The following is a 14,612-nucleotide window of genomic DNA, read 5'->3' on the forward strand; positions in this document are numbered from 1 at the left end:
TGGGGAGCCCGCGTCCAGCGGACCTGGATTTCCCAAAGGGCTCTCCTAGGTCCTAGAGTCCTGCCTCTGTGCGAGCGCGTCAGACCCTGATCCTGAGTCTCCGAGAGGGGCCTAGCACGCGGAGTAAATTGAGACCAAGAAAGCCAAGTTTGGTGGTGACCAGGGAGTCGCTTTCTACAGGCCGCTTTTCTAGACTGGCCCCGCCGGGATAGCTGTTAGCAGTGGAAGACTGAAGGAGGGTGGCAGTGGCCAGCCTCTCCCGGAAGGACCCCCCTGGGGCGGGATTGTGGGCCTCAGCAGGTGCTTCCTCAGTCCTGAGCCTGGGATGCGGAGGCTGACACTCGCCACTTCCTCTTTCACCAGCCTGCATCCTGAACCTTTAAGCGGGTCCCAACCCCCACCTGGACACGGGTCTGCGGTTGCTCCGATAGGAAGCCGCGGGGGGCAGAAACGATGAAATGTTAGCAGCCTGTTTGGGACGAGGGTGGGGGCTTGGTGGAGAGTTGTGGCCAGAGATAGAGCTTGGGATATCTGCTCAGGGGTTTGCCCAAAATGTAGCACTGAGACTCTTACCGTGATGAGCACCAGTAGTGCATAGAATTGTTGAATCTTTATATCCTGTGCCCGCAACTCATGTAACACTATATGTAACTTATGCTTCAGTTTAAAAAAATGCAGCTCTGAAGACTGCGGAAATAAACATGGGGGTAAATCTTTGTGACCCTGGCTTAGTCAGGGGCTTTTTAGATGTGACACCCAACGCACAAGAGACAATAGGAAAATGGATAAGCTGCACTTCATCAAAATTAAATACTTTTGTGCCTCAGGGGGCAGCATCAAGAAAGTGAAAAGACTGACTGAGCCACCCAGGCACCCCACCAAAAAAGTTTTTAAAAACAGTTTTGAGGGGGCACCTGGGTGGCTCAGTGGGTTAAAGCCTCTGCCTTTGGCTCAGATCATGATCCCAGGGTCCTGGGATCAAGCCCGGCATGGGGCTCTCCGCTCAGTGGGGAGCCTGCTTCCCTTCCTCTCTCTACCTGCCTCTCTGCCTACTTGTGGATCTCTGTCAAATAAATAAATAAATAAAATCTTAAAAAAAAAAACAACAACAACAAAAACTTTTTTGTTTTTGAGCTACCTGGGTGGCTCAGTCAGTTAAACGCCTCTTGATTTCAGCTAAGGTCATGATCTCAGGGTAGTGAGATGGAGCTCTGAGTCAGGCTCTGTGCCCAGCGGGAAATCCTCTTGAGATTCTGTCTGTCTGCCTCTGCCCCTCTACCGCTTGCCTGTGCGCTCTTTCTCTTACTCTCTCTCTCTATAAAATAAATAAATCTTAAAAGAAAAAAAAAACCTTTGGGAAATATGACAATTCCAAATTTCATCTAATGGCCTGCTTCTTTCGAGCAACTCAGTAAAGCATTTTTTGGCATAGGCAAAACAAGAGGATCAGTGGCCCTTGAGGCCAGTTGAAATGGGATTAAACTCACAAACCACACCTTCCAGGGGGCACCACTCTCCGAGAAGCGAGAAGCGTGGTCTGCACTCCTCTGTGAAAGCAACTCCTCTGTGAATCCTTGACCCGCCTGAGCTTTGATGTCTCATAGTTCTGCGCCCAGATCTCTGCCCAAATCTCTGACTATCTGTGTGATCTGAGATTTGCGTGATTTCAGGCAGATGACTGCACCTCTCTGAGCCTCAGTCTCTTACCTGTGAAATGGGGCTAGTGATTGCCGTGGTAGAAAAGCCTAATGAGGGGTGCCTGGGTGACTCAGTGGGTTAAGCCTCTGCCTTCGGCTCAGGTCATGATCCCAGGACCCTGGGATCGAGTCCCACATCAGGCTCTCTGCTCGGCAGGGAGCCTGCTTCTTCCTCTCTTTCAGCCTGCCTCTCTGCCTACTTGTGATCTCTGTCTGTCAAATAAATAAATAAAATCTTTAAAAATAAATAAATAAAAGGTGATTTCCTTTTTAAAAATAAAAAAAGAAAAGCCTAATGAGCTTATCTTCTAAGAGGGCCCAGCCCAGCACCTGGCACTTAGTAAGCACAGAATAAACGTTTGCTGTTATCATCAGTCATCCATTAATTCAACAGATATCATGGACTGTCCTGTGCAATTGGCCAGATAAAAGATAAAAGGTGCTGGTGCTCTCTGGGAGAGGAAGACACAATCTGGCTCCCTCTGGCTAAGGGCTCTGCAGGAGGAAAGCGCTATCTGAGGGAGGGAGGGAGAGGAAGGCTCCTAATCCCTGTGCGGCCTCTCTCTTTTTTATTTCCTTTGTGTCAGTTTGCTTGAAAACACACCTATTTGCCCAAGGTTCGTTATTTGTATTGTTTTGGTTGTTCTCGGAGAACTTGGCTTTAACGGAGGGTCAGTGCTCCTGTTTGCTCGCCGATGAACTCTGAAACATTGATTTTCATTTGGAAGATGTGTTCACTCTCGGTTTCTGAGTCCTATCTAGCATGTTCCGTGAAATCTGTTCGGAAGGAAGTCTGCCCCTGACTTTTCACCCTCCCTCCCATTTCCCCGGCCAGATGTGACAGCACCTCACGGGAGGTGGCACCTTCGTGGGGACACTGCATCCCCAGCCAAAGTCTGTCCTCTGCTCTGCCGGCTGAAAACTCCCCAGTATCAGCACAGCCAGAGGCAACTGTCTCGCAGGACTGAGGCATCATGAGAGAATTCCCAGGGATTCCCACCATGGGGATATACTGTCCAGTGATGGGACCCGCAGCATGCCAGCCAGAAGCCCAGTGGCTGAGGCAGGCCTAGAGGTCGCTGACACACATCGGTCCAGGCCGTAGCGCCAACTGGCTCCTGACTGAGGACAGGGCCTCTGGAGACGCCTCTTCTTTGCCGGAGTCCGTGGCTATCTTCACGCCCACTTCTTCACCCGTGGATCCTCCCTGCTAGACCCAGTTTTTCATGCGACTGAGGTCTCTGGGCTCCCTGCCGCTCTGGTTCCTCAGTTGCAAGGACAGCCTGTTTCCCTGATGGGACTTGGGTCCACATCTCTCGCTCTAATATCTACAGACTTCGTCTCTGAAAATGCAGACGGCCCACCCTCTCGTTCATTCTGGGAGCTTCTTTTTGTGATTGTTCCCAGAGGGTTGACCTGTCTCCTGATTTGGAACACCTTTGCCCTTCAGCAATATTAACGATAACCACTTCTGTAATATTGATACTACTAACCTCGAGCTTTGTGGTGAGCTCTGGTATCAGAGCTCGTGATCAAAGCCCAGTATCAGAGCCCCGGGCAGTGGCGCTGGTTGTTTACTACCAGGCTGTGCTCTGATTGGTCAGTGCCCTTGACTTCTATTGTCAAATATTTTTGGTCACCAGGCTTTGCACAGGTTATTTCATTGAATCCTTACAAGCCTATTAGGTAGTAACTGTGTTTATTCCCACTTTTACAGATAGGGGAGCACAGATGGGTGAAGGAACTCATCCCAATGGGAGAGCTGGGTCTTGAACCTGAGCCCAGCTGCCCCTGAGCCTGTCTTCTCAGTCACCACCTGTCCCCCGGAGCATCCTAACCAGCTACAGCTCCCGTGCAGTAAGGTGTGAAGACATAAAGCTCACATTGAAATAAGGGATTGTGGGGGGCGGGGGAGGAGGAGGCGGCTGCTCTCTCAGACCGCGGCAGCCCCAATTTCTACACAGAACACTCCCAATTCGGAAGCCAGGGCAGGACCCAAAGCTCTTGGGAACTGGGCTGATTCTTTGCTCCCTCCCCGTGCCAGGAGCAGATCCAGCCAGCTGTGCTGTGGGGCTGCCAGGGCCATCCGGGCTGGTCAGCAAACACGTCCGGAGCCTCTGCTGGGTGCCAGGCATGACTCCAAAAGCAAGCGAGGCTCAGGCCTTGCCTTCAGAACATTGGGAGCTTCTTGTCCCTCTCTGGCCTCCGATGCTCCTGCTAAGAGGGGCCAGCTTCAGGCTTTGTCTTTTCTTTCTTTCTTTCTTTTTTAAACATTTATTTATTTGACAGAGAGAGCACTAACAGGGGGAGCAGCAGGCAGAGGGAGAAGCAGACTTCATGCTGAACAAGGAGACCAATGCAGGACTCGCTCCCAAGAGCCTGAAATCACGACCTGAGCCGAAGGCAGAGGCGTCACCAAATGAGTCACCTAGACGTCCCCAGGCCTTGTCTTTATTTGATGCTCCTACCGTGTCCTTGAAGTTCCCACCCTCTAGGCTGATGACCACCATGCCAATGGTCAGGGAGAAATCCAGACTCACGGGATGCAGGGGACAGCTTAGGGCCACAGCCATCTCTTCACACTGGGTGCTGCAGCTGGTCCGGGCCTCCAGGCCATAGCGGATGGGCACGAGGACTGAGATTGGCCGGTCAGGGAGGGGAGCTCCAGGATGTAGCAAGACCCTCAGGCCCATGATGCCTGGGCCTTGGACCCAACCCCATCCATCCTGTCCCCTCTGCTGATGCTCTTGGCACAGTACTAGGTGGTGAGGAGCTTGTGGGGCAAGGTCCTGAGGCCCAGCATGTCTAACAGAGAGGGTAGCAGAGGAGTGGGGACTAATGGAGCCCGGGTATCACCTCCATGGGGATGTGCACGGTCCCTCACACACCCCTCAGCAAAACGCCACCCAAAGCCCCCTAAGCTTGCAGCCCACCAGCCTCCCTTCCCAGAGCCTTTCTTCCTTTTTTTTTTTTTTTTTTTTTAAGATTTTATTTATTTGACAGAGAGAGATCACAAGTAGGTAGAGAGACAGGCAGAGAAAGAGAGGGAGGCAGGCTCCCCGCCGAGTAGAGATCCTGATGTGGGGCTCGATCCCAGGACCCTGAGATCATGACCTGAGCCAAAGGCAGAGGAGAGGCTTTAACCCACTGAGCCACCCAGGTGAACCCCAGAGTCCTTCTTGTCAGTAGTATTGCTGGTGCCTGAGATGGGCTTCTCCCTTTCTGGCCACCCTCCATTCCACTATGTGCATTCCAGAGCTACAGCTTTCTGAACGAGAGCTGGCAGCTGTCTGGAAGAAGACCCCAGACGCTGGCACCCTTTCCAAGTCATGTATAATAATCTTAAAGCCCTTTCAGGGATCACAGCCTCACCAAAGCTCCCCTGCCCTTGCCTCCCTGGTAGAGAAGGTGACTGCAGAACTCTTAGCTCCCTCCCTGGGGAAAGGCGATGGTGGAGAAGGAAGGTCCTCTGCTCAGGGCAGAAGACTAAGAAATGCTGCCTGGCCGACAGTCCTGGCCCTGGCAAACATCAGGCATGATGCTCAAGCAAGGACACCAGAAAGGGCAGGCGGCACATCACAGAGAAGTTCTATGATGCTGTTTGGAACAATGGTGGGACCCCTCACTGCCAGGGGCTGCTGGGCCGTTAGCAGAGCCATGGAGAATAAGGACCCCCAGGAGGGAGGACAGAGGCTCTGGTCCTGCCTTACAGCACAGCCCTCTTATGTATAAACTCAAAGCTGTCCCAGCTGCACTCACCTGGGCCTACAGCCTTGCTCATTCTCCATACGTGCTGACAAAGGGCTCAGGGAGCCAGAAGGGCAGCCATCTGGCCCACGAGGGCACTTTCAGCCTTCTCCCTGGGGGTGGTTTGGGATTTGGGTCGGCAGCCTGGGCAGGGGCTTGGCTCTTCCTTCTTTCCCCTAGCCTTGGCCTCAGGAGGGCAGCTGGAAGGCCAGCTGTTTGTGCTGAAGTTCCTGGCCAAAAGCCAGGCCCAGCTGGATGGACATCCCTGAGGAATGTCCACAGGGGCAGGTGGGACTACCATTGGGCTGAGGGAAGGAAGAGGCTGTGGGGCCCCAACAAGGCAAGCCAACTGCGCTCGTCTCCCAGTGCCTGAGGTGGGACTGACTGTGGGATGCGGGCTGTGATCGCCTCAGTGAAGTGGCTATGAAGTGCTCCCAACCCAAGGGATGGGGAGGTCCGGGTGGGGACCGGATGTGCAGGGTGGGGTCTCAAGGCTCTTGGGCCCAGTGGACCACAGCACCACCAGAGACAAAACAGCTGCAGATGGGTGTGGTGAAAACTGCACACCTCGCCCTTGTCCATGGCAGGCAAGGTTGGCCACAGGCCTGAGCGTCTGATCTCTGGCCCTCAGCTGTTGCCCTGAACACAGGATGGCCCTGTCGGCAGGAAATGAAGGGCAAGCCCGAGTCTCCCACCAGCCCAGTGGCAGACAGCTAGCTGGACTGCATCTACCCTCTACTACCCTACCTGAAAGTGACCCAGAGGGGCCTGCTTTCCCAGAGACCCCCGCCCCAATGTGCCCACCAGGCAAGAGGCAGTCCTTTCAAGGAGCCAAGTAGGGAAGAGCCCTGAGGAGTGACTGAGGACATGAGTGGGAAAGACATTTCCAGTCCAGCAGTGGGCTCAGGGTTTCTCTCTCTACACTTGTATAGGAGACGTTGGTCAGGCGGCAGCAGAGGCCCCTAGGGGGTTGGGGAGGCCTGGCAAGGGGCATAGGATGGTTCTTGCTGGCCTCTCTCCCAACTGCTCTCCTTCCTTTCTGGCAGGGTGACAGGGACCAGTTGACTTGTTATGTATGGGCAGATCTCCGGAAGTCAGCCAGGTTCGACGTCCTTGCCTCTCTGGTGGTTTTCTTCCATACCACCTTAAATTCTGTAAATAGGATGTAACTTCTGTTTGTTGTCTAAATCATCTAGTCTACCTACTGACCAGCTTACGGATGAAGCAGGGGTATTTTACAATCCAGCAGCATGGGCCCACGGGTGCACACTTACATTAAGTTTGCCTGGCAGAGAAAAGAGGGAGTGAAAGGTGAGACAGGACGGAGCACGGAGGGAGAGCAATGGGGGTCACCCTCATAAGGTTCACCAGGCATCACTTGGCCGTCCAAAGCAAATTGTGACACGTATCACCTTTCAGAATAGGGGGTCTGCCTGTCATTACTGAAAGCACCCCCCACCCCGGCCCAGGAGTCAGAAAGCAATTTTCCAGGCATTTCCCCACAGCAAATTTTGTGAAATAAAAGTTATCAATTCAAATGAAGACCACTAACAAGAAGAAATAGTCTCAACTTCAAAAACTTTATTTTTGTCTCATCCATCAAGGGCACAGGATACCTTCATCAGCTCCAGCTTTTGCCTTTCTCCTTACAGATTGTTCCATCACCTAAACCCAGGGTTATCCTGTGTGGGCAGCTTCCTAGAACCAAAAGATATTTTTGCCTTCTGGGTTAAGAATGCTCAAGCAAGTCTGGAAGCACAAGCTGCACTATTTAAAGCAGCAAATTCCCAGCTGCCCAGTAAAATCCACAGACCTCTACGTCAGATGTAGGGAAGATGCGCTGGGGGAGAAGGTTCAAGTGTCACCTTACTTGGGTCATCACAACTAGTGAACTCAACAAACTGACATCACCGTAGTGAAGTCTCTTCGAACTCGACACTGCCAGGTACACTCCCCATTAGGCCGTCCAGGATCGCAATGTCCTTCAGCAGCACAATGTTGGATCATCACAACTGGGAAGTCACTGTTCCAGAGCTGGTTACAATGAACGTTCTAGAAAACCAGCTCTTTTTATATTGGACTCCACCTCTGATGCGTCACGGAGGCTCATTAAGTTGCCAAGAATCAAACCTATTCTAGCTGGCCTCTCTCCCTAAGTCCCTTGAATTTGAAACCAAACATTTTTTAAAAACGAAGCTACTTTATGAGGGCACAATTATCTTTCTATAGCTACCAGCTCCAAATACACAGAATGCTTGTCTGATGACCGTTGTGGCTCTTGTGCCCATGTCTTGCTGACATCTAGATACTATGCATACAGTATACCATCAATGGTTAAGAAAACTAGCTTTATACTGAAAAAGCAGCTTAGACCAACAAGGAGTTTTAAACTTATGTTAAAATAATTTGTATAAATACAAATTATTTTTGTGTATAAATGGTTCCTTTGTCTACCGAGCAAAACCAGGTATAAACTAAGCTCAAACTTCAGGAGACAAAGAATCTAGATAATGGATGTATTTAAGCTTTGTATATTCAAATGTAGGTTTTTGACACTTGGTTGAATAAACAAGTTTATTTGTAAATTTAGTCAACATACATAATTAACCTGAAGACTTCAGTAGAAGGGTAATTTTTAAAAACCACCTGGAAGGCCATCTCTATAGTGATTTTCCCAGGACCATGTATCAGATGTAACCTAATCGACACCATCTTAATTGGCAGAGGTTCAAGCTGGAGTTGTGTGCCCCTCCCCCACAGCAAGTTTACTCTAAGGATTATTATAATACAAACTCCACAAGGAAAAGAACTTCGGTATTGTTTCCTCTTGGTAGAGAAGAACTCAACCTAGTTATGAGACCAACCACAACACAAAGAAAAGCTGCACTAACTAGTTTAGATTATTAACAGATGATGCTGGTGTGAATAACTCGGTATTATAGTCTAGAGCCCTTATAAATAAAATCCCCCCATTAGTGTTTGCATTAATCAGCTAGAGGGTTAGTTAACATGTGGTAGAATGAGGACTTATGCAAGGTATAATTTGCAAAGCATTTTACTATTATGAAAAGAAGTGCAGTCTAGTTAGGAGAAAACCAACTTGACTTTAAATTACACACACCTTAATGACAAGACTCCCCACCACATGTGAATGTAAAACATTTAATTTAAAAATGTTGACACTACAATATATAAAATAGCTATTATAAATGCACATAGTGTATTCTATAGCTGCCAGGTTTACTTTTTTTTTCTTTTTCCTTTTTTTTTTTTTTTTAAGGAAACTGTAAGTTACACTGTGGTTAAGACTTGTATCTTCACCCTTGAAAAAGCCCACATTCTATCACAGTGATGTATGGTCAGACTTAACAGCCCCAATTGTTAAACACTTGGATCAAGTCATAACCAGTTTTATTGCAAAAGGACCCTGTACACATTTATCAATTCTAGTACCTTAATAGCTACCCAACAAGTCATTAACATACAGAAACATGCATCATGAGAAGCAAGAAGTATCACCCATCCCTTCTGCATATTAGCAACTTGTCACTCCTGAGCAACAGTGCTCACATCACTGAGGTCTGTGAACAGTCACTTTTCGCATTCATCCTGAGTGAAAGATGGAATGACTTAAGTACAAATGCAACATATTATAAACAATTTCTTACAAAAAAAGTCACAAATTAAACCAAAGTATTTTACAGAATTTACTACAAAACACCATAAAAACTGCCTTCACTTAAGCTCTCTCTCCCCGTATCCGGCGAGCCAACTGGATGTCTTTGGGCATGATGGTGACTCTCTTAGCGTGGATGGCACACAGATTAGTATCTTCAAATAAACCCACCAGGTACGCTTCACTGGCCTCCTGTTGAGGACAAGAGCCACACTATTAAACTCTTCGCGGAGGAGAAGCCACGCACGAGCCCTCCGACCCTACACAGCCGCGCTCGCCTTACCTGAAGCGCGCCAATGGCGGCGCTCTGAAACCTCAGATCGGTTTTGAAATCCTGGGCGATCTCCCTCACCAACCTCTGGAAAGGCAGCTTCCGGATCAGAAGCTCGGTGGATTTCTGGTAACGACGGATCTCCCGAAGCGCCACGGTCCCGGGCCTGCAGCGAGCAGGGGAGTGTAAGCGGACACCCGGGACAGACAGAGCGCGGCGCCAGCCCCAGGACGCGCTCCCGCACGGGCCGCGCGCCGCCCCGTCATTGTCTGCCTGCCGCCTCGCCTACCTGTAGCGATGAGGTTTTTTCACCCCACCGGTAGAAGGGGCGCTTTTCCGGGCGGCTTTAGTGGCCAGCTGTTTGCGGGGCGCTTTCCCACCCGTGGATTTACGGGCAGTCTGCTTGGTTCGGGCCATTTTCTTTTACCTAAGGAAGACATCCGTGATTCCGGGGCCCCGGCGCTCGTCCCCCTGGGGGGTCACGGGGGGACGGGCTCGGCGCTCCTGCCCTCCCGCCTCTTCACCGCGGCAGATGGCCCGGGGCCGCCGCCTCCTCCCCCTCCCCTAATGACTCAGGCTGCGAGGAACGGCAGCAGCCTCCCCCGGGAGGGGGGGTGCGGGGAGGAGTCACTTCCCCTCCTCGACGGGCGGAGGCCCCGCTTGCCCGGAACCCGGCGTCAGGACCTCTGAATCACCACCGGGCAAAGAGGCGGAGACGCGGTTCCGGAACGAAGCCCCAAGGGAAAACCTCCCGGACCCACACCCGACGCCAGCAGCCCGCACCAGCCAGCACTCCGCTCCCAACGGCTGAGGCCCGCGGCATTAACGGCCGACGGGGCCTCGAACCACGAACAAACCCGCCAACGCTTACCCAATGCCGAAGTCTTAGATCGCTTCTTCGACCGCCGCGCTGCTCCTGCTGCCCAGTAAAGAGCCGCAGTCGCCGAGCAAGGAAAAAGAAGACCCTTCAACGACCGACCAAACCGCTCTGTGCTCCAAACCCCCCCTTTGCCTCCGCTTTTATACCCACGCTTCACGCTGCGTCCCTGCGTCATAGGGGCCTCATTTGCATACACCAACGACTTTTTCTATTGGCGGGAGCTTTCGCCGACGCGCTGACATCCCCGACACAAAGGCCGTGCTTCGGCCCCGCTCCCGGATTGGTGGGCATCTAGGCCGCTGATTGGCTGTTAAAGTGGCCTAATGATTGGATGAATGCAAAGAGGAATGGACGAATCAGAGGTTAGCACGAAGCGGCTCTTCTGATTGGATAAAATGAAGCTATGTTTGGATCCTTCCCTTGGTTCCAAAGCTCTACAATAGAAAGTCAATGCAAATGAATTGCATTGGTCTGTATGAGGACTTCAGGGTCTGGATGGTTAGGAATCCAACCAAATTCGCATCTCGCCAATAAAATGCAGGAGGAGAGATTACTTCAGGGAAATTCTTATAAATGTTTTCCAATGTAAAATAAAATGTGTTCCTGTGACTATTTACTTTCCCATATTGATAGTTACGTACATAGAGTAAAAGAATTAGAATTCAGCAAATCATGTTGTGACACCAAGTATTTCATGTATCACGCATATACATTTTAAGCAAAAAGCAGTTCTTTTGTTGGTGTAGATAGGGGTAAATAATAGACAAAAAATATGTCAGTGTATGGTTTTATAAGAACTGTTTTGTACATTCTTAGGCTATCACAAAATATTTTGTGATTTCAATAGCTTAAGGAAGTAGCCTTCTAAGCAACATTTTTTTGAATTATGTAATTCAACTGAATGAAATGACTGCAGACAAAATGGACATAGTCCTAGTACAACATTTACATGTCCATTCTAAATGTACATGTCCTTCTAAACAGAAGAAAATGAAATTAACACGTGCCCTTGTATTTAATGGTACATTGTCATAACTTCTAAGAAACACGACAAATGTATAAAAATGGTAATCCCTACTTTTGCCTAAATAAATGTCTTTGATAGATTGTAATGTTCAGTTCTCCTGATGATACAGGCATATAGAATACCAAAGCAGGGTAAAGTTTGAGACCAGCCAAACAAAACTCAGAAAACGAAAGTAGAGTTTTGTGCATTTTATTCCAAAGTTCCCACTCTGGGTTTACTGAATTTTTTCCCCCTGAATACTTTAAATCATCCAAATTCCGTTTACATGTGGATTTCAACTCAAATAATTATTGTACATAAACACAAATACCTCAAAAATTTACTTGTGACATCAAAGGTCTGCTCTCAGTATCAGCAGCAGGGGTGGGGGGTGTGGAGGGTGGGAGAATGCTGGATATGAAGAAGCTGCTATGGTAAAAATATCTTTCACCCAATCTCTGGTACCAAATTCCTCTCATTTCTGCCCTCTCAATCTTAACAGGTACAATTTGTATTTAAATATCACCTATGTAAACTTTTATGCGATAATTTGGTGAACTTTAATTTCTGCCTTCGGCACAAAGTTTACAATAGGGGAGGAATTAAGTTTTCCATTTCATTCATGTAATGCTGAGAAACCAAGATGGAGGCTCTTGCCCTGTCCTCAGAACCTGAGGAAGCTAAGAATCAGGGCACTAGTTAGATCCCACACAAAAGGCTCTCAAATGTTCTGGGATGTAACCAGAAAAATACCCTGTTAACATTTTTTGACTGCCCAAATGGCCTGGAGAGGGAATTGGTTGCTAAATTAACAACCCGTTCGTGTTCCATGGATTTTCTAAAAGATCCAGAATCCTGTCTGTCCCAAGCCTCCAGAGGACAGACACTCCAGTTTTGTTTTCTTTCTTGTAGTTTGGCTGATTACTAGAGGAGAACTAATTGCTCCAGCAAAAACTAGGTAAAGATTTACATTCATCCACTTAAAGGACCATTCGTGGGAATAGTTTGTCCTTACTCGGCTGTCATACAGCTTTTTCTTTTTCCTAAGTTAGCACAGGAGAGGAAAAGCAACACAGGAAATGGGAAAGAACTAAAAATGTTTATACAATCAAAACAATGTGGAATGTGATGCAGCATGTAGGCTACTATCCTAGTTCCTGTTCTGGCATGGGCTTGCTGAGTAACTCTGTGCAAGTTACTTTTCTGAGTTTCGGTTTCCTCTTTTGTAAATTAAACAGTTTGGATGATATCATCTCCAATTTTACCAGTCCACACTCATTTTGAAGCTTATGGTATACAGCTTACTTAAAGCCTAGTGCTGTGAACTCTATTTCTTCATTCACATCGCGCTTAGGTATTTTGGGGATAACATACAAGTCAATTACTTGGATTTAATAATAGCGTTAAAACAATACACTACAACTTTTATTTGTCCTTTTGGAATTTTTCATCTTCACACGCCCCTAGTGGTTAAACAATTGATTTGGCCTGTTTAGGAAATACTAGTTTCTCAACTTTGTGGGCTGACAGTTTGGCTTCTGATGTGAGGTTACTGGGGACTAAATAAAATAAGTGTCATTCTCAAACATTAACAGTTTTCCATTCACTCCACCCTCCCGCATCCCTAAGGTTAATTGGGAACATTTCTCTTTAACGTGACAATCACTAGACTAGTTAACCTATCTAATCAAATATAAATCAATCTTAAACACATGGGATTTAAATAGATTCATTATGGAAAGCAAAGTTAAATGACAAGCGTCAATATTTTATCTATGAAGAACTTCATAAGGGGGGGGGGGCGCCTGGGTGGCTCAGTGTGTTAAAGCCTCAGCCTTTGGCTCAGGTCAAGATCCCAGGGTCCTGGGATAGAGCCCCCCATCTGGCTCTCTGCTCGGTAGGGAACCTGCTTTCCTTCCTCTCTGCCTGCCTCTCTGCCTACTTGTGATCTCTGTCAAATAAATAAAATCTTAAAAAAAAAAAAACCCTCATAAAGGTGGAATTGGCTGATTTGACAAGAGCCACACAGTGAAGAACTTCGCCCGACGAGTGGGAATCGGGCTCGGAAAACCCATAAAAGCTGACTTCCGGAGCAGGAAACTGCAGTGGGTCATCAACCGCACCCCCGACTCAACCCCAGGCTCGGCCTCTGGACACTAGGCGACGCTTCTCAACACCCCTGCAACTTGCTAGTGTACCTGAGACTGTTCTAGACGGAGATTAAATTCGTCCTTGGCCTCTAACGTACTGGAAACAAGTCGGTCAGGCCAGGCGTCGAGCTGGGGAGGGACCCAAGCCGTGGAGTTCCAGGTTTCAGGGTTGGTAAAGGTTTACGCGCGTCTCAGCAAAGGCGCGGGAACGGAGTACTGCGTCGTGCAGCTCTACTTTAGCAAAGATTTCTCAGGCTGACTTCTGGTAGGCAGACTTTCCTTCATGCCTCCCCCGTTAGCCTGGTCGCAGGCATGAAGAGGATGTTGGCGGACTGCAGGTGCCTGCAGCACAAAGGCCCAGAGCTAAGAACGGACAATACAGATTCTGAAGCACGGCTGGGGCCGGCATCAGCATTGAACCTAAGACCTTGTAAGTCTGGTGGCGAGACAATTATTACACTGTTGGTGGTGAAACTACACTTGGACTGTTTCACAGAGATCGTCAGGGCCTCTCTAGCTGCGGGCCCTTTCCACTGCAGAGGCTCCAGTTTCAAGGAAAGCTCTCCTACGACACTGGAAACGCACTCTTAAGAAGCAGGGACGCAGCAGGACTGCAATCCCCACAAGCCGTGGCGGGCCCTGAGCATCCGGGACACCGTCCGCAAGGATCCCTGGGTATTGTGGTCCATTCCTTTGGCAGCAACCCTCTGCCGACGGTAAAATTCCAGCCGAAAGGAGGACCACAACTCCCAGCAACCCTTGCTGCCGTGCGGGGGGTCTTCACGTTCTCGTGGCGCGGCGCAGGCGCACTGGGTCCTCGGCGCGGACCGCGCAGACTGAATAATAAAAGGGGAGCGGCGAAGAGGCAGGAAGACAGGACCATGTCGAAGGGCCCCGGGCCCGGCGGCTCCGCAGCTTCCTCGGCGCCCCCGGCCGCTACCGCTCAGGTGCTGCAGGCACAGCCCGAGAAACCGCAGCACTACACGTACGTAGAGCCCCCCCCGCCGCGCGCGCACGCCTGACGTCAGCGGCCAGCGTGAGTCACGCGCGCAGGGAGAGCGCGAGGCGGCCTCTCCCTCCCCCCCTTCCTCCTCCGGCCCGGCCCAGACCGGTTCCAACCTGCTGGGGCCGGTCCCAACTGCCTCCAACTGCTACCAACCCCTGGTCGGGCCGTGGGGCGGGAAA

The 14,612-nt window shown here is 49.7% G+C and overlaps 2 protein-coding genes and 1 long non-coding RNA gene across 6 annotated transcripts in view; 2 read left to right on the forward strand and 1 right to left on the reverse strand.

The window, feature by feature from the left end:
- Positions 1-4,658: 4,658 nt before the first annotated feature.
- Positions 4,659-8,869, forward strand: LOC309850836. Its single transcript, XR_014304462.1, has 2 exons — positions 4,659-4,869; positions 4,954-8,869. It is a non-coding gene; the product is annotated as an uncharacterized lncRNA (long non-coding RNA).
- On the reverse strand, positions 8,005-14,050 carry H3-3B (H3.3 histone B). Its single transcript, XM_082705288.1, has 5 exons — positions 13,476-14,050; positions 10,263-10,591; positions 9,681-9,818; positions 9,404-9,557; positions 8,005-9,312 (listed from the first exon to the last, which is right to left on the reverse strand). Exons 3-5 carry the CDS (start codon positions 9,806-9,808, stop codon positions 9,184-9,186), a joined length of 411 nt encoding a protein of 136 aa, XP_082561414.1. The 5' UTR covers positions 9,809-9,818; positions 10,263-10,591; positions 13,476-14,050; the 3' UTR covers positions 8,005-9,183.
- Positions 13,493-14,612, forward strand: part of UNK (unk zinc finger) — a 33,162-nt gene continuing 32,042 nt past the window's right edge. For 3 of the 4 annotated variants that reach the window (XM_082705224.1, XM_082705223.1, XM_082705225.1), the window contains exon 1: positions 14,037-14,412. In XM_082705224.1, coding sequence (XP_082561350.1) covers positions 14,309-14,412 — 104 coding nt within the window. In that variant the 5' untranslated portion in view covers positions 14,037-14,308. Of the gene's footprint in view, positions 14,413-14,612 lie in introns of all 4 variants that reach the window. The other variant, XM_082705222.1, reaches the window with a different exon arrangement.

The sequence above is a fragment of the Mustela nivalis genome (genome assembly GCF_964662115.1).
Source record: "Mustela nivalis genome assembly, chromosome: 17".
NCBI classification, from domain to species: Eukaryota; Metazoa; Chordata; class Mammalia; order Carnivora; family Mustelidae; genus Mustela; species Mustela nivalis.